The sequence below is a fragment of the Canis aureus genome, chromosome 26 (assembly GCF_053574225.1).
Source record: "Canis aureus isolate CA01 chromosome 26, VMU_Caureus_v.1.0, whole genome shotgun sequence".
In the NCBI taxonomy this organism is placed as follows: domain Eukaryota; kingdom Metazoa; phylum Chordata; class Mammalia; order Carnivora; family Canidae; genus Canis; species Canis aureus.
The window spans coordinates 32,161,207-32,181,904 of NC_135636.1; the positions used below are offsets into that span (position 1 = coordinate 32,161,207).

Consider the following 20,698-nt stretch of genomic DNA (forward strand, 5'->3'; position numbering starts at 1 on the left):
TTCCAGACTCCCGAAAAATCATTCACCTGATGCTTTTTCATGCATTGTGTGCTGACTTTCCCTCCTTTGCTCATGCTGTGGCTCCTACCTGGAGAGCCCTCCCCGGGCCCTGTTCCCCCTTGTCCAAATACTGTTCAACTTTTAACCCCAGTTCAAAAGTGGCCTCCTCTGAGAAGTCTTCTTAGGTGTCCCTTCCAGGAGACCCTCCCCAGTGGGCCCCAGCTCACCAGATCATCTCGCTTTTCTCCTTCTGGATCTCCCCAAACTTGTTGTAGACATACTCGATGAGCAGGTTGCTGTTCTGGTCATGTGCCGAGTTAAAGTTGGTCACCACTCGGGTGGGGATGCCGAGGCATCGCAGCACTGGAGGTTGGGGAGAGGACAGGATGGAGAGAGGGATTAGAGGATGAGGATCTAGAGACATCTGCCCTGCTCTGGGCATCCACCTGCCCACCTGTATCCAGGGCAGCACTGTACCCATTACATCATCCAGGTAAGGGGATGGTGCCCACCTCACTGGTCACTCTATGTCCACTCTGCCTCCTCACATCACAGCTAAAAAAGAAGACCCCCAAAATGCAAGACTGACATCAATGCTCCTCTGCTAAACCTTCCATGGCCCCGGTGGCCCTTGGGGTCAAGGCCTGACCTCTGGCTATGGCCCTTGGCCCCACAGTATTTGGCTCCAGACCATCTCCTGGGCACTTTGTTCCAGCCACACCCGCTGCTCCTCCAGCACTCTACACTCCTGCCAGCCACAGGCCATTGGCATATGCTATTCCCTCAGCCTGGAAGGCCGCCCACCAGGTTTAGATTGCTCCATCATTTGCATTCATAGCAAGAGTGGGGATTCATCATTATGCTCAGTGTAGGGGCACGTGAGGGATCCTTTAATTTGTCCTCCAAGGGCAATGAGGGATCTGCCTTCCTTTATATGCCCAGAGCCCAGCACAGGCCTGGCATAGACTAATTTGTCAAATGTATGAAGGGGTAGATGACGTACGTAGAAAGAAGGGGAGGAAGAAGGGGATGAAGGAAGGAGAGAAAGAATGGTAGAGATTCAGGGCAAGAAGCCAACAGTAGAACATGCAGAAAAGGGAACAAGGGTTGGGGGCTTCCGTGCAAGCCCTGGCAGCTTTGGCCTGTGGGCTCTGGGACTGGCCCCTCGCCCCCTCTGGGCCTTGTTTCCTCCTCCACCACACAAGGTCGTGATACACGTGGAGCCAGCAGTCATGCTGGGGCACCCCCGTGAACGTGGAGGGCCCTGCGCTCACGCCAGAGCACAGCTTACAGGGGTCACAGTGACTGGGGAAGGAAGGGGTCACAGTGACAGAGGAAAACAAGGTAGGACAGCAGCTGGCGCCTACAGACCTCCGGGGAGGGAGGGAAGCCCCGGGCACGATCCGGGCCTGAATAGTGGGGTGCTCCTGACAGGTGGCATTGGGGTACTTTTTCACTCCCTCCTTTTTTAATGTGCTTTTTGAGTGTTTTGTGAAAGTAACACATTCTCAGGGTGTGATAAAGGAAATAAATATCTTGTTTCAAAAGTGAGAAGAAGAGCCCTGCTGAATGTGACCTGTGGGACTTTTGTCTTTTAGTTTTGATTGAGATTAAGTCTTGGGGAAGGCGGGTGGAGAGAGCATGTGTGTGTGTAGCCTTTGCCCTGGATTCTGGCCAGGAGACACGAGGAGGGACAGGGTTGGTCCTCCACCTCCTGCTTGGCTGCTTCCCTGTGGCGCACGCAGTAGACTGTCTGCCACCTTAGCAGGGGTTGGTGTCCTGACCCCAGGCCTTGCCCCGGGACATGACAGGCCTCAGCATACAGACCGGGTGTGGGAAGGCCTGTCCCTGCTGCCCGAGGACCAAGACATCACCCCTGTCCTAGAGATGGTGCCCCCAGAGGCCTCATCATCATAGGCTGAGGCCAGGATGCTGCCCCAGAACCGGAGACACCTGATTTCAAGCCTGGCTGTGCTGGCTCCCCAGCTATATGACCTTGGGCAACCACTTCCCCTCTCTGAGCCTCCATTTCCTCCTCTAAGAGAAGCTAATAATAGCAGTTTGGGGGGGATGTGGTGGTGATTCAGAGAGGCAGTGGGGTGTAGGCAGTCTGGTCTACCCCGTGCCCAGGGAGGAAGTGCAAAGAGTGGCGTGGTGCCTGCCACTGCAGATGTCTCTGCAGTCACCGCTGGCTGACTCTTGGACATTCCAAAAAATGCTCCAGGATCCAGCTGAGGAATCCCAGCTTCCCCTGGGAACCCGAAACGCAAGCCTAACTTGAAGCAGAGACTGCTAAGTGACATCTCCCTGCGTCCTGAGAGCGCCCTGTGAATTCAATGGCCACTTACAGATGAGGATACAGGTTTGGAGACACCAGTTCTCTCGCCCAAGTCCACGCAGAGGCTGGCGACAGAGCTGGGACTAAAACCAGGCAGCCGGACACCAGAGTCCCTGGACCAGTCCAGCAGTGGCAACTTGGAGAAGCCCCGGAGGCCTGCTCCCCTGAGCCAGTTTTCCCTGGCTCTCTCACACACCGGGCTGGGAGAAGGCCGCAAGGGACCCAGACTCAGCCCTGGCCTTGGGGAGAGAGCGGTCTGGAGCAGGACCTCCAGAGGTCACAGCCCCGGGAGGAGGGAGGCGTCTGCAGGCGGGCTTGGGGACCCAGGCCGCAGATGGTGGTGTGTTTCCAGAAAACCCATGGGGTTCTCTGAGAAGGGCATTTCAGACCCCTCAGAGGAAGGGGTCTGGGGAAGTTTGCACAAGAAAAGAGAATGCACGGGTCCCAGAGCGGGCAGTCATGGGTGGTCTGGCCATGGCGAAGGGGGAGCAGAGACAGCCCAGCTGGGAGCCCGGGCCGCACCGCCCTATGCAGACTGCTGGTGTGGAGCACAGCCCTGGGACGCCCTGACACCCTTCTCTGGGCCTGGGCCCTGGTCCTGGAGTCAGAGAAGCTTCAAACCAGGACCAGCCTCTTAGATTGCCTGAGCCTAATAAATAATAATAGCAGTAGTCATAATCGTAATAAGAATAATCTAGCAGCATGAAACAAGTATTTGCTGTTGGGTGTCTGAAATCATTTGCAGCACTTCCCGCATTATCCTCACAACCGCCCCAGGATACACCGTCACTACGTCGGGTTCAGTGTAATGGAGCTGAGGCTCGGAGAAGCCCAGTGATTACCGGAGGACTCAGCTGGTGAGAAGCAGAGCTGGGACTGGGATTCAGGCCTCGACCCCAGAGTCTATGTTTTTAACTGGTACGGGATACAGACCCATTCTCATAAGCACCATCACCAACCTGGAACAATCTTCAACATTTTCTGAACTCGAATTTTTAAGACTCTGTAAATACTTATTTTACATTTTGGTTCTAAATTGCTTTCTCTTTCCTCATCTGCATTTTAGAAAGTGTTTTCTCTTTCTTGACGTCGATGTGGCTGTTATTATTGAGTTGCTACTAAGAGCTACTACTTACTTAGAGCCACACTGGGCTAAATTGTGGGCCGAGCAGCTTTCTATCAACCCGCCCTAGGAGCGAGATCCTATTGCCCTCTTTTTACAGACAAGGAAACCAAGGTTCAGAAGGAAGTCATTTGCTCAGAGCAGGTGAGTGTTACTGGGGATTTTTAATTCAGGTGAGCCCGGCTCCAAAGCTCATCTTCTCAACCCTGTGCCCAGGCTGCCTCCCTAGTGACGTCCCTTGATCCTAATAACCACCTGCAGGGTAATTGTTGGAAAAAGGACCAGAGAGGGACAGCTGCCAACTCCAGGCCACGTAGTACATTGGTGACATTGGAGGCAGAGGCAGCACCAGAGCTGAGGGTTCCTGATTCCCTCTTGAGTGCTCTTCCTGCCCTCCTCGCAGGGCTCAGGGAGGCTGTGAGCAGGTTCCAGGTCCTCCCCACGTCCAGCATGAGCTCACCTGTGCAGGCCACAGCAGCGAAGACCCAGCACTGGCCATACTTGACATGCTGGCAGCCAGAGGTCTTCCAGCGCCGCAGGATGTCCACGCTGCCGATCCAGAACATGGGGCTAATGCCGTCCTTATAATTGTTGTCCCAGCGTCCCAGCAGCACACCCTGGTCATCATTGCAGTTGACCTACAAGCAGAGGGACATCAGAGGGGCCCAGCCTGGGGAGCTGGTGCTGTGAGCTCAGTGCATGGTGAAAGGCAAGGAAAGGAATTTAGGAGAGGGAACAGCCCATGCAAAGATCCCAAGGTATGACAGACTGGTATGTGGGAGATGATTGGGGCTGGAGTCCAGGGTGTGGGAGAGAGAAGGGGAAGGGAGGAGGCGAAGAGGGGTCAAGGTCAATGAAGGTGATGCCAGAGATGTGAATTGGTCTGTGGGGTGGCAGGAGAGTGACAGAATGTGATCGGAGTTTTACCAAGACTCACTCTGGCCCCTGACCACATTGTGTTGTTCCCCTCAAACTCCCATTGCCTTGAGAATTAAATCCAGCCTCCCGACGGGGGCTGATGAGGCCTGCGGGATCTAACCCGTGCCCACCTCCTGCACCCCACTTCCCCTCGTTCCCTCCACTCCAGCCACGCCAGCCTCCTTTCTGCTCCTCGAACCTGCCAAATTCCTTCCTTCCTCAGGGCCTTTGCACAACCTACTCCCCTCCCTGGAATGCTCTTCTCCTATTTATCAGCATAGGGATCATCACTTAGGGAGGTCCCCGCCTCCTGCCCCGCCCCTGACTAAAGTTAGACTGATAGACACCCTCACACCTCCAGCTTCCTTCAGCACTTGCATCAATCATCATCTCTGTGACTCATGCACGTGGTATCTCAGTCCATGTCTGTCTCCTCCCACCCACCCACGAGAATACAAGCTCTCTGAAGTTAGAGACCATACACATCTTATACCCAGCTGTATCCCCAGTGCCTAGGACACGTGGCATCTGATAAATATTTGCTGAATGAGTGAATGAATGAATGAATTGCTTTTAGGGACCACATGACATTACCCTTATTTCTGTAAATCTTGTCTTTCCAAATACAAGCTGTCTTAGCTGAGACTCCTTCATCCCCTGGGTCCCCCCACTAAGCCCAGTGCGGAGTGCAGCCTCCATCATCCCAGGAAGAGGGGAGCCTATGGGGGCCCATCATGGGCCCAGCCACTCACTTACCATGGCGCTCACCACCCGGCCCACATAGATAGGATTGCTGCGGCTGGAGCAGTCACGGCAGGCATCCTTCAGGAACTTGGGGTTCCTGTCCAGGAGCATCAAGCAGATGTCCAGGATTCCATCTTCAAACTGTGTTGGTGGAAAAAAGAGAAGGATGAGGGAAATTAGAAGTCACCTCCTCCAGGAAGCCTGCCCTGAAGCCCTGCAGCTGTAGGTCCTCCCTGTTCTGGGTCTGCAACATTTCTGTGAGGCCAGCTTTGTCTGGCCCAGGATGGGGTGGGATGGGACAGATGACTGAGTCTGTGAGAAAGAGGAAGGGATATACCTGCATTCAGGGCCAGCTGGGGGCTGGGGGTCCTGGGAATCTGGAGTAGAACCCACAGTGTCCCTGGGGCTTCCCTCTCCTCAGAGTCACCTCAGGCCCTTCCACTGCCCCTTTCCCACCTCTCTCTGCCAGTTATCTCATTTCCCCTAAAGCCTGACTCATCCTACACAGCTGATGAGAATCCTCTCCTCCCTCACCCCCCACCCTGACACACTGCTCTGATGGGAACTGAGGGAAATTAAATATATCGCTCCTCTCTTTCCACTGCACCCAGATTAAAATCTAGACTTTTCCCTGTGACCTGCAAGGCCTTTCACAATCTGCGTCCCACCTCATTTCTGACCTCATTATCATTTTTGACCTCATTATCACCACTCATTGCCCCAGGACCTTTGCACTTACACTTTCCCTTTCTTGGAATGCTCTTCCTGCCACTCTCTGTATGGCTCATACCTTCTCATCCTTGCAACTCAAATATTATCATTATCAAAAGTAGAACCCTCGCTCCTTGTCATATTACGCTGGACCACCCGTCTGACAAGTTCAAAGGTGATCCATTCCCTGCTCCCCACCTCTGTGGTCTTGTCCCAAACCAGGCTTCATCACAAGTCTCCCTCCATGGCTTTAAGTCCTTTTGTGGCTCCCTCTTCCCATCGGCCTGACATTCACAACCCAGACACTGCTGATCTCTCTCGGGACTCCTTCAGACGTCAAGTGCTCCCTGAGCTACTGAATTCTTACAAGGTAAACTTTGCCACCTCTGAACTTTTGCTCATGCAATTCCCTTTGCCTAGTATACTGTGCTTCCATCTCCTCCATAGCCCAGCTCAGATCTTGCCTATTTCTGGAATCACCCTGATTCCCATCAGGAGTTTTTCATTTCCTTCCTCTAGGTCTTATCATCCTGGATTGTGATGGCTTCCGGAAGATTTGCAAGGGCCGTGTCCAATGGCCAACACAAGCCCGGACACAGAATAGGAACTCAGGAAATAAAAGAAAGAATCTGGCTTTGTTCCATTTCTCAGGAGAATACAGAGCCTCAGAATTAGGAGCCAATGTACATTGTGATATATTTTAGGTATCATGCTCATTTCATGTATATCTCACAGCAGGCTACAGGTTCTTGGGCGGATATTTTTGCAATTAGTATACTCAATATTCAGATGTGGAAACTGAGGTCAGAGCCCCACATCATACAGGGAAGACTTCCCTGTGGTCCCAAGGCAGGACTCTGGAGGCCTGACTATGGAAACCTTAACCCAGGGGCTATTGGGAAAAGTCTCCAGGTGAACCCCACCCCAGAAGGCCAATAACCCCCAACACACCAGGAGGTGGAAGGACCAGGAGTGTGACAACTCTTGTTTTATGAGTTTTTGCAGCAGTGTCTCAAGAATATTCGCAGGAGGCTGAATGGCAGAGGAAATAAGATCCTGAATTTGAACCACCAGCCTGGGCTGACTTGCTGGAAGATGAGGAGCCACAGGGAACAGAGATGAGCCATCTAGCTGAGGTAGCCATGCCCTGGCTGCCCCGTAGATTTGTAAGAAATAATAAATGGCTGTCATTTTAAGCCTATAAGTTTCAGACTTGTTTGTTATTCAGCAGTAGCTAACTGATACAACCAGTGATTCGCAAAGTATGACCACTGATCAGCAGCATGTGAACCTGTAAGAAATGCAAATTCTCAGCCCACACCCAGACCTACTGAAGTAGAAAGTAGGGGTGACACTCAGTGATCTGTGTTTTAGCATACTTTTCTGGTGAGTCTGGCGTATATTTGAGTTTGAGAACCATTGATCTAGGTAATGCTATAAAACCTCCTCTCAGCACACACTTAGCACTTGGTTAGCATTTCTATTATTTTGATGCATGGCCTTGCATATTCCCCTTCTCCCTCCTGGAGCACCCGCTAACACCACAATTCCCCAAAGCTCTCCTAATTCTTTCCCCACTTAGAATCTGGGGCTGCCATTCCCATGATGGGCAGGGTGACCCTTTCTTGTATGACCTCGGGCTTCGCCTGGACCCTCTGTGTTCCTCCAGCCATTTTGGGGCCCTTGAATCCCTGGAAGCATCGGGTGGGCAGCTCTAAGACCAGTTCACACCTCTGCAGCTTTGACCACCTCAGAGCCAGGGCCCAGCACACAGTGTGGCCTGCAGTGGTTGGGAAGGGCAGGATGTGGTCTTACCTGCCCAAAGTTCCAAGGGATGCTTTTGATGAACTTGACTGAACCCTGGTAGATGAAGCCCTGCTGGCTGAGCACGTACTCCCGCCGCTCCTCATCTGAGTCCAGGTACACAGCATCCGCTGGGGGTGGGAGGGAAGGGGCCTCAGCTCTGGGTCTGGTAAGGCGCAGGGTCCCCACAGACATGGCAGCCAAGGTGCCAAAACCCAGGGCCAGGCTGGAGTCTCAGAGGCCCTTCTATCTTTGAATCAGAAAAGCTAATCATTAATTAATAATCCTATATCCATGAGATAAGGTGTTTTCAGCTAGAATTACCAGTAGCTGCCATTCCTCCAACACTTGTCTATCGTAAGCGTCTGATGTATATTAACATCTAACCTCTGCAAGAGCTTTATGAGAAAGGGACCTTGAAAGCTCCATTTTACAGGCAGGAAAACCGATGCCAATGCAAGAGATAGAGGAGCACTCAGCCAGGAGTCAGGAATCTCCTAGCTGATGCTCACTTATTGTGGGACCCTGGAGAGATCACCTCTCCACCCCCCTCACTGGAGTTCCTGAGGGTAAATGGGATGCAGATTTGAAAGGTGCTTTGCAAGTTAAGCCCTGAGCCAGTGTGAGAAGGACCTTGATTCAAGGCAGAGAGAAAGCCTACTAGGGTCACTGTGGCTCAGGGGAAGTGGGATCTTGTCCAGCTTGGGGTGGGAGGGAGGGGTGGTCAGGGAGGGCTCCTGGAGTAGGTGGCTGGTGAATGCGGTCTTAATAAACGACTAAAATTTAGATCCTTGGAGTCTGGTGGGATGACATTCTAAGCAGAGGACCAGAGAGCACAAAGGGACAGCTGCTAGTATGGCACTTAGTTCCCCATGGCTGATAACCACAGAAAAGAGGGCTGGGGCAGTCGGGGCCAGATGGTGGGAGGTCAAAGGTCAAGCTGGCCTTTACTATCTCCATTTCACAGGTGAAGAAACTGAGGCTGGGAAGAGGACATCTAGAGCCACATTATGACTTTGGTGGACCCTGTGCATTTTTTGTTCCAAATAAATAAATAAATAAATAAAATATTTAATAATACTTAATAATATTTAATAATATTTAATATGCTTATATATAAGTAAATATATATACTATATTAGTATAATGGCAAATATATTAATATTACATATTAAAACATATTCTCTGACCTAAACTTTCACTTTTTCTTCTGATTTTAAAAGAAATCAAAACATTTTTACAGGTCCCTAAAAATACTGTGCCACTGGCCTGGAATGCAGCTGCTCCAGCCCCTTGGGGCCCTGGACTCTGTCGGACCTGTGCTCTCTCAGGCCCCATCTGCAGCCCCCACAGGCAAATGTGAAAGTGGCCAAGCAACTTTTGTCTTATACATCCTGTGCTGGGGCTCTGAGGACTGTAAGAAAAATTAGCCTTCTGGAAAATGAACTCTGTAGTAATAAGTCAGCTGACAGTGTGGAAGAACGAAAGAGAAAGGGAAACTCATGGTGTTTCGTCATGGGGCTGAGAGTCATGGGGCTGAGAGCGTTGTCGCCACCCGGACCCAGGTGTCAAGGACTGTGCCCTCCTCCCAGCTCTGCCGGTCAAAGTGGGGGCCTTGGGGGACCAGAGGTCCCACACCTAATTGCCACTCGCTCCCGTCCTCCTTCCTGTCCTTACTGAGCTCAGAGATAGAAGGATCTCGTTTCAGGGGCAGGTCCCAAAGGGACAGAAGAGTTCCCACCCAACACCCCCACCTCCACCGAGGGAGGCCAGCTTCCTGGCTCCACAGGGCCAGCTCCACACCCCCTCCACGCTCCCACCCTGAGATGTTGGGTCACTTTAGTCACTGTGCTGCTTGGCTGACAGCCACGCTAACCCGCAGGGTGAGGATGGGGCAGGGCTGGAGGAAAGGCCAGAGGAAGGGGCTATCCCCAGAACTTTGCTCCCTGTTCCCTGAACTCCGAAACCCTGCAGTGTGGGTGAATGGGGGGCCACCGGCATCTTCCTGCTGCCGGGAGGGATGCCATGGGCCTGGCTGCCAACTCTCTGTAAGCTCTGCAGATTGACAAAATCAAAACAAGTACAGCGAGGTCCGGCAAGGCCGCTTCTGTCCTGAGCAACCATTCCATGTGGCCCCAGGGCATGTGAACAGGGTGCTCCATGTCATACCCTTCCTGGGAGGATCCACTGGGGCCCACCTCATGTCCCTGGGTGGAGTCCTGATCAACGAACTGTCTACACTGGCAAGATACGGGGCACTCGGGGATATTAAAAAGAAGAAGTCGGGGTGCTTGGGTGGCTTAGTCAGTTAAGCAGTTAAGGGTCTGCCTTTGGTTCAGGTCATGATCCCAGGGTCCCGGGATCATTGGCTGTTGGGCTTCCTGCTCAGCAGGGATCCTGCTTCTCCTGCTCCCTCTGCTCCTCCCCCACCCTGCTCATGGGCACACACTCTCTCTCGAATAAATAAAAATCTTTAAAAAAGAAAGAATGAATGAATGAACAAACAGATGTGTATGTACACCAGTGTGGAAAGATCCCCAGGATGTATGGTAGAGGGAAAAGTGAAATAAGTTGTGGGTTGATGGATACCGTGTGATCCTTTTATGGTTAAGAGGGACAGAGAAACCCATTACTGCGGCAATGTCTCCAGGCACATCAAATCTAAGGAGATGGGTCCCCTAAGACAACTAATAATGCTGTTCCCCAAGGAGGAGAGTCAGAGTGGGGGCTGTTTCCCTGCAGTACTTAAAGCTTATATAAAGAGGACATCCTCGTGTCTTACTGTTATAATTAAAAATAAAAGCCAAAATATGTAGAAGAGAAAATAAAAAAATATTTCTCCTCAACTATGTTATAAAATGCCCCAGAATGGAGAAGAAAAAAACAAAGCAGCAGCCCAGCAAGAAGCTGGCTGTCTGATACTTGGAGAGGCCAGAATTTGTGGCTGGGCCTGGGCTTCGAGGAGGGACACCCCATTCTTAGGCTGGGGCCCACCCACAAGGCCTATCTCTCTGCCTCGCTGTGCAGGAGCAGGAAGGAAACTGTGAACCCAAGACACCTCCATGCCCAGGTCAGAACTCTAGGGGCACACGTGGGCCTCAGACATGGGGTGAGATGCCTTGGGAGCTGTGGGGCCTTGGGCACGTCATTTTGCTTCCAAGTGCCTGTCTCTTCCTGTGTCAGGGAGTAAGAAGAGTACTCACATTACAGGGCTTCTGTGGGATGGGAGCGTGGGCCTACATGGAGGGGAGCTTCACTCTATCCGCTTTGTTGTCTCTTGCGCCCCATTCCCCGCCACCCTCAGTGCCCCATGGCTGGTGTAGCCCTGTCCCCCACCCCCACCCCCCTGGATCGTTAGGCTCACCTGGGCACCAGCTGTTGAAGAGCAGAGTGAAGTGGCCCAGCACGAAGCTGGAGCCCTGGTAGCCGGTGGAGGCCTCCAGGCTGAGGCGGTACAGGCCGACCGGGGCGTTAGGCGGGGTGCTGAGCTGCAGCGAGAGGACGCTGTCCTGCTGGTCCATCACCACGGCCGTCCAGGCACCCTCCTCCACAGCACTGGACAGGGAGAAGCGGGCCTTGGTCCCGGCCTCCTCGCTGGGGTCTGGGCCTGACAGACAAAAGGCAGTGGCTGTGAGCCCGCCGTGGCCGGCGGGGAGGGAGCCAGGCTGGCAGGGGCCAGGCCCATGCCGGGGGTCCCAGGGGCCCGGCTCTGACGCCTAGTCCTGCTGCGGACCATTGAGGGAACTTTTTGGCAAGAGGTTTCGTTTCCCAGAGACTTGGTTTCCTCATCTAGAAAGTGGGGATCGGACCCCAACCTTGCGGGGTCCTTCTGTGAGAAGGTGTGAAACGCCCCAGGCACACAGCAGGTTCCCAAGCAGACGGATTTCTCCTGGGAGAGGGGACAGCTCAGCCTGGGGCAGGGTCTCAGTCACAAGCCTGTCCCCTTCTCTGGGCTCCGTGTGCCTACCTGTGGCACGAACAGGAATCCTTGGGGAGCATCCCCACCTGGGTCCTTTATGGGCTAGGGTGCAGCTTCCCCTTTCAAAAGCTCAGACTCTGAGCAGGATAGGACCTTGGTCCTCCTCTGATGTCTCCATGGGAGCCTGTCTGAGAGGCCCCTCTCTTCGGGTGCTGGCTGTCTCCCCAGTGTCCCCTCTGGCTTTTGACCTCCGTGTCTCCATGGGAAGCTCCAAGGAGGAGTCATGACCACCCCTCTACCCCCACCCCACAGCCTTTTACACTTCATGAAGTGCCTTGGCACTTCCTGCTGCCCCTGAGACCCCCTGTACAGGTAAGAAAACTGAGTCTCAGAGAGAGGAGAGTCTCCCAAGGATATCCCAGGGCAAAGTTAGCATCTGAGCCCGGGTCTCTAGACTCTGGGCTGTCCTCCACAGTGCTTCTCACGCCCATGCTCCTTCGAAGGGCTCTTGAAGGCCCAGTGAGACAGGGAGCTTGCCTTCAGCTCCTCTGCTTTTTCTGGTGGGGGGAAGGCCCTGCCCATGCAGGCAGGTCTGAGTCATGGGAGGGCAAGGAGGGGCTGGTCATCCACTTTGGACTTGGGTGGCTGAGAGGAGAAACAGAACCTTCTCTGCCTGGTTGGGCAACTGCCCAGGAAAGTTTATTTTTATTCTTCAATCTTCCTCCCTGTAGCTCTGCCCACCTGCTGCTGACAGTATGGGGGCCTGTGCACTGAGGGGTTCTCTCCCTGCACCCCACCCCCTCCTCTCAACCCTCCAGCCCCACCCACACCCAGGCCCAAATATAACCCTGAACTAAGAGGCATGACACAGGCTTCCAGGGCCCTGTCTGGGTGCCAGGAGTCAGCTGTAAGCCTTTAAATGCTCCTGGCAGCTGGGTAGCACTGGGCCCCCAAGAGCCAGCTGGCGTCTGGTTCCCCTACTCAGAGTGCTGTGTAACCTGGGCTAAGTCACCAGGCCTCTCTGATTGGCAATTTTCTCATCAAAAAAGAAAATAGGCTTAGAACTCATGTCTGGGAAGGTCTGATTCTCGGTCTGAAGCTGGCTCTGTGACCCCGGACAAGCTATTTTGCATCCCTGTGCCTCAGCTTCCTCATCTGTAAAATGGGCTTAGTTACAGGCAATTACAAATACCTCCTCTTAAGGTCACTGTAAAGCTTAAAGAGATAGCAGTACATTGCATGGTGCCTGGCACCCAGTAAGCGTTCAATAAATGATAGCTATTGTTTGTTATCGTCATTCCCACATCCTAGCACAGTTTAGAGGACCTGCAGAGACTTCATAGAAAGCATTCCAGACAGTGACTAGCATGGTAATCATGCAGGGTACGTGAGCATTCCTCCGTGGCACCAAAAGTTGCTATTAAAAGTCAGAATCCTCAGGCCAAACGACGGATTTTGAGGACTGGAATGAAATGCAGAAATAAACTCGTTCAACTGAATCACTTTACAGATAGGGAAACTGAGTCCGAAAGGGACCAAGTCAGGGCGACCACATGGCCCAGTTTGCCTGGGACAGTCCAAGTTCACAGCTGTGGCCCTGGCATAAATCTCGATGGTGCTCTTTCATTCTCCGAAATGCCCCTGTTTGGACAATTGATGATCTGGTCACCATGGTAAGAGCCTGGGCCAGGGCCCACGGCCACTGTCACTGTCAACATACCACCGTCAAGCACAGATCAGGAAACACATTTCCCTATCTCCCCATCCTGGGGCAACTGTGCACACATGCACACCCCTTTCTTCTAAAGGGCCCTGGGCAAGGGGTGGAGGGATGAGGACAGGCTGTCCCCCTTGTCCCACCACTGTGCCTGTAAGCTGGCTTCGGATACTCACTGGCTGCCGTGCCACATGGTATTCTTTGTGGGGCCGGAGATGCTTCAGGGACCTCTCTGGGCCTAAATGACCTGGAGAGTGAGGAGTCCTGGGGACTCTCCTAGACCGTGGTTGGTGGAGGTTGGGGAGTGGGGAGTGGATGAGGGGAAACTTCCAGAGGAAAGCCATCTTATAAACCTCATAAAAGTTCTTTCCATTTCTTCAGGCTGACCTCACTCCCACCCCACTCACCCTCCCAACCCTAGCCCCCTCCCTCATTCCCATAATAGGAATGGTGTTTGTCTATTGTGGTCTGTACCCCATAACAGAGCCTGTCAGGTCTCCCAACTATCTGGGCGAAACACACAGCCCCTCGGAGTGTGCAGGGTCAGGCCACATACTCTGCTGGCTGAGTGACCTTCCCCAGCTCTCTCCCCTCTCCGGGCCTCAGTTTCTCGAAAGAGGTAGGCCAGGCTGATCCCAAGCTAGAATGTTCCAGCATAAGAGCAGGGTGCCCAGGCTAGGCCTGGGGCTGGGTGCTAATTGCAACCAGGCTTTGAGGTGAAAGGTCTGGCTTCCTGGTATTGTCCCTGAGGCTTTCCCAGCCCATCGGAGTTCTTGGTAACTCAGACAGGAAAGCTGTGTGCCTGCAGAGATAGAGTGCCTTCTGAGACTGCCTGCCAGGGCTGCGGAGGTGATCAGGGCAGATTGGCTAGGGCTTGAGATAAGTCGGTGGACACTGGAGAACAGAGATTAGTTGCTGGGTTGGGAAGAGCAGCTGTCCCTACCCCAACCCTGAACCTAGGGCCTAATTACCTGGCACCAGCCTGCCTAGATGAATGGAGGAGAAGAAAGAAAGGGGCTGCCTTGAGAGTGGGGGAAGAGAAAGAAGGTGGGAAGTCACAGGTAGCCCCCACCAGCAGCTCCTCTACTGTTCCCTTTCATAGAGGACTGTCAGTCCACAGCAAGGCCAGGGGTGGAATCCTGCTTTGTCCCTCACTCACTGTGTGACCTGGGCAAGTAAGTTGACCTTTCTGAGCCTCAGTATTTTCATTGGTAAAACAGGATCTCATTATGCTTCGGAGACGGGAGGATTTAGGACGAGCATGCATATGGTGGGTGCTCTACAGCTGCTGTGATTCTCCTCATCCCAAGCCTGGCTCTTCTCAGGGTATCCTGTTATGCATTACAACCTTCCACTTTACAGAAAAAGAAACTAAAAAAAAAAAAAAAGAAAGAAAGAAAAAGAAACTGAGACTAGAAAGATCAGAAGTTCCTGGAGGCTCCTTAGGTCAGTTAAAAAAGGCGCCAAAGGTTCTGGTTGTGTGTCAGAGGGGGCACCCCTGGATAGTGGGTGTATCCCGCCAGAAGGGGAAGGGGAGGGAGGAAAGGCCTGGGGTGGATATCCAGGGCCAGTCTGCAGGCGCATTGATAAGCCTTATCACAGGGCTGCCAGGTAAATACAGGCCTCAGCCTGTTTGCGGCTCTCTGTGCCCTCATAGGTCTCAGAAAGAACTGACCTTTCTCACCCTTGAGCAGAGTCCCAGCCAGGCAGCCCCTAGCTGACCTCAAGGGAGTGGTTCCCTCTAGAAGCCAAATCCAGAGATTTGGCATTCAAGGCCCCTTTCCCTGGAGTGGCAACTCAAGAAGACTGTGCATGGGGCATCTGTGGATAGGGTGGCTGGGGCCTCAATGTCCCTTTACCCATGCCTGGACCCCCTGGAGCAAGAGCAGCAACAGCTGCTAATGTCTACAAGGCCCTCCCCCCAATGGCAAGCCCTTCCCCCCTAACAACCCTCCACCACGAGTGCTTTGCATAGGATAAAACTCAAGCTCGGAGAAGCTTAGCAACTTGCCCAACGTCACACAGCAAGTAGGTAGTTCAGTCTGCACCAGGGCCCAGGTCTGTCTGTCTGTCAGCTCCCCAGCCTGAGGCAGCCCCTTGAGGCTTGGAGAAGGAACTATGGGAATATGAAATGCTCCCCTCAGAGAGACGGAGCCAACTGGGTTCTCTCCACCACCTGGACCCGATGGGGTTGGTCCGGCTCTGTGGATTTGGGGAAGTAGCTGTTGGAAAGCTGTTTTGATGTGGGGAAGAGCGGGCAGGATCTGGATGGACCTTTGTGGTAGGCAGCTGAGCCCCATCCCTTGGTGATAACAGGTTTTCGGAACCCGGGTGTGCAGCCCTCTTGTTTATGAGGCTGCGTGGCCCCGGGCATCATCCCTCCACTCTCTGGACCTCAGCTCCCTCATCCGTTAAATGGGGCTGCTGGCTGCTAGGAACTCCTTGGGGGGCAGAGGACCGGAGCCACGTGCCCCACTGTCAGGGGACCGGGAATCCCAGAACAGAGCAGGTCAGGCCGGGCGAGGGGCTGTGGAGCTACTCACCCGTCACGGCGCTGAAGGTGAGGCTGTCCACACTGGACTCATAGCTGCGGCCGGTGAAGTGCAGGGTCAGCCAGAAGGGCTGGCCCCGCCGCACCACCAGCCTCCCCTGGCACAGGCCGGCCGTGTGGTGGTCACGGCCATTGGCTTCCAGCTCCAGGTCACATTTCTCGAGAACCAGATCTATGGAGACAGTGGGAGCGGCGTGAGCCATGGTGGGTGGCCTCCGTCAGCCGGTTGTGATGCCAGGACTCCCGGGACGTGGGGACCCCCGGGGCCATCGGGGAGCCAGCCCTCTCTAGAGAAAGGCTACCAGCCTGCCCCCTCCCCATCTCCCAGCCCGCCCTGTCTCCCCGGGACTAGCCGGGCCACACGTCCCCAACTCTTGACCATGACCAGGTCACAAGGTCGTGCCCACTGGGGCGTGTTGGGAGAGGTCTCTGACACCTTCCAGCCATGTGATCTCGGGCAAGTCCACTTCCTGGGCGTCACTTTGCTCCCCTGTCCACAGGACCCTCGGGTATACGGTGCCTGGCACGTCACACATGCTTACTTCAACGTGAGCTATTCTGGTATTACTGAAGGATTCTCTTGGCAAAAATGAGGTGGGGAACAGTAGGTTATTTGGCGTGGGTTATTTGCACGGGCTCTACCTTTTAGGTTCAATTTTCAATTTACCGGCAATATGGAGTGAGGAACGTGTTCAGCAGAGCGCTGGGACGCAATCGACAGAAAGAGACAACTGGGAGACAACTGGCGGAGGGGCCGGTTTCCTTAACAAATAAATTGCATGGAGAAAAACATAGTCGAAGGGAGAAACTATAGTTTAAGAGAAACTAAAGAGACATTTGGGCTTACTGTGCTGTGCGGGCCTCCTCTGGATCTTGATTTTTTTTTTTTTAAGATTTTATTTATTTATTCATGAGAGACACAGAGAGGGGGAGAGAGAGAGAGAGAAAGAGAGAGAGAGAGAGAGAGGCAGGGACACAGGCAGAGGGAGAATCAGGCTCCATGCAGGGAGGCGGATGTGGGACTCGATCCCAGAGCCCCAGGATCACGCCCCCCGCCGAAGGCGGTGCTAAACCACTGAGCCACCCGAGCTGCCCTGGATCCTGATTTTTAAAATAAACTATTCTAAACTTCTCTCTACTTTGATCTATGTTCAGCATTCTCCATAATAAAAAGGTTTTTAAAATGACGGGGCGGGTGGGGGGTGGGGGCGGGGTTTGGCGTCTTCTGGACCTACGTTTTGATCCTACTGTGCTGCTGTGTGATCCTGGGCAGGTCTCTCTCCCTCTCTGGGCCTCCTCTGAAGTCTCAAAAGGCTGCTGTGAGGACTAGGAGAGGAGGTTGTGCACCCTTTCCCCAAGGCCTGGCCCAGGGCACAAGTCGGGCATGTGAAAGCTCTGTTTATAGTTTCAGAGGGAGCTGAAGACCAGGGCGGAGGCCGGGGAGGCCGGGGCAGTGGTTGGTGGAGGTCTGAGGGAAGCGCAAACCTCATAAATCTTGACCAGCTCAAGGTCACGATTAGGAAGAGTTGTGGGTTCTTTGGAGAGTGTGTGGTCCAGCGGAGGCCAGGGGCACGGTTTGCCCACAGTCACCCAGCAACTGGGTCCTTCCACTGGGACATCGACCCGGGTCCCTTGCCTTCTGCCAAGGAATATCCCAGAGCATCCAGTGACTGCTGAGGGAGGGCTCTGACATGGCTCATCTCCACTCACACCTCACAGCCACTCTGCCCACACAGGTACAAGCACCCCTCCACGGCGCAGAGGGAGGTCCCACGGCAAGCAGAGGCCTTGGGATTTGAATGCAGGGCTGTAGGTTGGGGATCCTGTACTTGGAAGCCACCTCATTCACAGCTCAGGGTTTGTCCTCCATCCCCCCACTCCTTCCTTCCCCTCCTTCCACCCCTGTGTTGTTCAGATGTGGGACCTCCCCCGCCTCCAGGGAAAACTTCCTGCCGCCCTGCTGGGGTGGGGAAACACTGTTTCTGGAAACTTCTATCCCAGAAAGTTTAAGCAGGAAAGAGACCACCAATGTCTCTTGGGAGACCAGACAGAGATGGTCAGTTCCTGGGCTGGGGCAGGTGGGGTGATTTCTTGGGTGATTGTCTGAAGAAGGATTTCCAGAAATCACACCCAGCTCCAAAGGTACAGAAAACACTGAGCAATAAGATCACAGGATTTCTGCACTGAGAAAGGACCCGAGGTCTTCCAGGCCAGTGGGACCCCTGTAGGAAGTAGCCACTGCGGTAAGAGGGCACGTAGCTTATCACAACGGGAACCTCCAGGGTCTCCCGGCCCCACGGAGCCTCTCTTGGGGACAGGGATGGGAAAATGCAGTGCAGACAAGTGGCCACCTAGGTCACCCATTACAGCCAGCACTGAGCTGGTTTTCAATCCCATATGTTGGGGAGCAGATCCCAGAGAGGGGCAGAGGGGACTCAAGGTCACATAGCAGGTCAGGCAGGTCCCGGTGCCTCCCTCCCTTCCCTTCTCCATAGACCCCCATCCCCCCACCCCCCCCGCCACGTCCCTCCTCATTCCTTCTCCCCGCTCCGGCACCTCCTTCCAGGGACCGCCGTGTGCAGAGACCATCTTCAAATGGACTTGACCCAAGAGTTAGCCACCCCACAGGGGCCAGCAGCATTAGTGCACTGACAACCTCCACTGCAGAAATCCCTCCCCGCCCCTGTGTGTGTGTGTGTGTGCATGTGCGTGTGCATGTGCGTGTAGGGGGGCGGAGAGCAGGTAAGAAACTAATCACGCCCCTTCTCCACTCCTCATGGCTCTCACAGATATATCAGGAGCTGGCAGTGCCATCCATTTTACAGGAGGGAAAACTGAGAATCAACAAGTGGCCAAAGACCAGAGTCGCAGAACCGGAGGGCTGGAGGGACCTTAGAGAGCAGGTCTGCCTTCAGCCCAGGTCCCCATCAGGTGCTGGAACCTCTGGCCACCGGGGCCAAGGAGTCGGCCAGGCATCGCTTGCACACCACTAGGGAGGACGTGCACACCTCCTCCCAGCTGGCAGGAGCTAACCAGAGCCAAGTGTTCTGAGGCCGGGCCAGACCCCTCCGCATAGCTTTGTGCCGCCGGGCACGCAGCAGGGACCCAGCCTCACTCATTGACTGAGGACAAGTGACAGCGATTCAGTGGCCCAGTACTTTACAGTTCACAACACACCTTCATGTTGCCTCATCTGATCCAGGGAGGCAGGGGTTAATGATCCTGCCCTGGGGATGGGGAAAGTAAGGGCCCACGCTGGGCCAGGACTGGGACCCAGGCCTTCTCACCCAGCCCCGCCTTCCCGTCACTCCCAAACTAGGGACTTAGGGACTGAGCCCCACCCCGCCCCCCGCCAGGTGTTTATCACCCCCTCCCATGGCAGAGGCAGGACCACTGAGACTGGGGAGGGATGGCCAGGCGCAGGGCACCCCAGTGGTGGTGGCGCTGACCCTCATACTCACCCTCGGCCATGGTCAGGTGGTGGCGGTGGCTCCTCTGCCTGGTGGCTGGACCCTGCAAGTGCGACCACTGTCGGGCGAGCACTGGCAAGCCTGGGAGAGATGTGAACTTATAGCCCTCGTTGGGCGGGCAGGGGGCGGGGCCGCCGCCGAAGGCGGGGACCTGGTGGGGCCACCTTTGCCCAGGCTGGGCCCAAGCTCTCGGCTGCCCCGCTCCGCCAGTTAGGGTGCCCCCAGGGGCAGGAGCCCGAGGGAGGGAGGGAGCAGTGGATGGGCAAGGGCGCCCCCTGGGGGAGTGGATAGAGCAGCAAGGGGACAGCGAGATGCAATTAGACCGGGACACACAGGCACACCTGGACACATAATCAGACCTTGGGTAATAGAGACACTTAGGCACAGAGATGTACACACGCAGGTACAGACACAGAGTTACAGCAGGACACAGCTTACCTGGATACACAGACGTGGATCAAACCCAGATCCAGAAGACACACGTGTGTGTACACACACACATTCACTCAAATAAAGATATAGAGGGACACAGACACACAATCAGAGGCATTGGGATGTAGACACTCAGTGACACAGACACACCCCAGCAGATACAACAGACAAACCCCGACACACAGACACTGTGACATGAATGCAAAATCAGATTAGAATCAGACACACACACACACACACACACACACAATCAGAGACACACGCCAGGACATTGATACAGCCAGATACACACGGCTGGGTCCCCATCCAGAGCCACCCACAGATAAGCAGGTATCCAGGTGCACCCAGCTCACAGACAGACCTCACAGACACTGACACATCATCACCAGGTGTGGACACAGAAGCAGAATGGGGCACCCGTAGACACACGAGCCTGCACATATTCAGAGGGACCCACACGCAGACGCGGACTCAGGTGCAGACATGCAGACAGGCCCACGAAGACAGGTACACCCACACCTCTGGTAGCCAAGCTATGATCTGACACTCCCATCCACCCCTCAGCCACCCTCAACATCCATGCACCCATCGGGCCACTTACGCCTCTCGCCACCCGCCCTCCCCCCCACTTCACTGAACTTCCTTGCAGATCCACCATGTGTCAGAAGGGACCAAAGCCAAACTTCCAGGGACTCAGCCTCTGGCCCCTGGACCCCAGCACCCAAGCTGTGTGTCTCTAGCTCCCCAGCCTTCTGTGCTTCTTACCTGCCATGAGACCTGAGCAGGGAGGGTCCCTGGAGAGACTGGGGCCTGTCCGCCTCCCCCAGTTGTTGTCTTTTTTCTAGAACAAATTCCTTATCTACCGTTGGATCTGGACTACCAAACTGGCCTTTGTTTCATTCCTGTGTGGCACAGTGCAAGGAATAAACCCATGTTCCTTTAGTGGATGTTTGTCCCTGGGCCCAGTGGGCT

The 20,698-nt window shown here is 54.3% G+C and overlaps 1 protein-coding gene and 1 long non-coding RNA gene across 3 annotated transcripts in view; one reads left to right on the top strand and one right to left on the bottom strand.

The window, feature by feature from the left end:
• Nucleotides 1-19,445, bottom strand: part of TGM2 (transglutaminase 2) — a 31,505-nt gene extending 12,060 nt beyond the window's left edge. Inside the window, exons 1-7 of the mRNA XM_077873130.1 lie at nucleotides 19,286-19,445; nucleotides 15,817-15,996; nucleotides 11,002-11,244; nucleotides 7,650-7,768; nucleotides 5,136-5,264; nucleotides 3,922-4,099; nucleotides 228-363 (exon numbers count right to left, since the gene is read on the bottom strand). Of these exons, the coding sequence (XP_077729256.1) occupies nucleotides 228-363; nucleotides 3,922-4,099; nucleotides 5,136-5,264; nucleotides 7,650-7,768; nucleotides 11,002-11,244; nucleotides 15,817-15,996; nucleotides 19,286-19,295 (995 nt within the window). The 5' untranslated portion in view covers nucleotides 19,296-19,445. The remainder of the gene's footprint in view (nucleotides 1-227; nucleotides 364-3,921; nucleotides 4,100-5,135; nucleotides 5,265-7,649; nucleotides 7,769-11,001; nucleotides 11,245-15,816; nucleotides 15,997-19,285) is intronic.
• On the top strand, nucleotides 1,692-7,030 carry LOC144298328 (uncharacterized). 2 transcript variants are annotated; one of them, XR_013365257.1, is made up of 3 exons: nucleotides 1,692-3,605; nucleotides 6,057-6,204; nucleotides 6,354-7,030. It is a non-coding gene; the product is annotated as an uncharacterized LOC144298328 (long non-coding RNA). The 2 variants fall into 2 exon arrangements; XR_013365258.1 differs by lacking the exon at nucleotides 1,692-3,605 and adding an exon at nucleotides 3,620-5,345.
• Nucleotides 19,446-20,698: the final 1,253 nt, after the last annotated feature.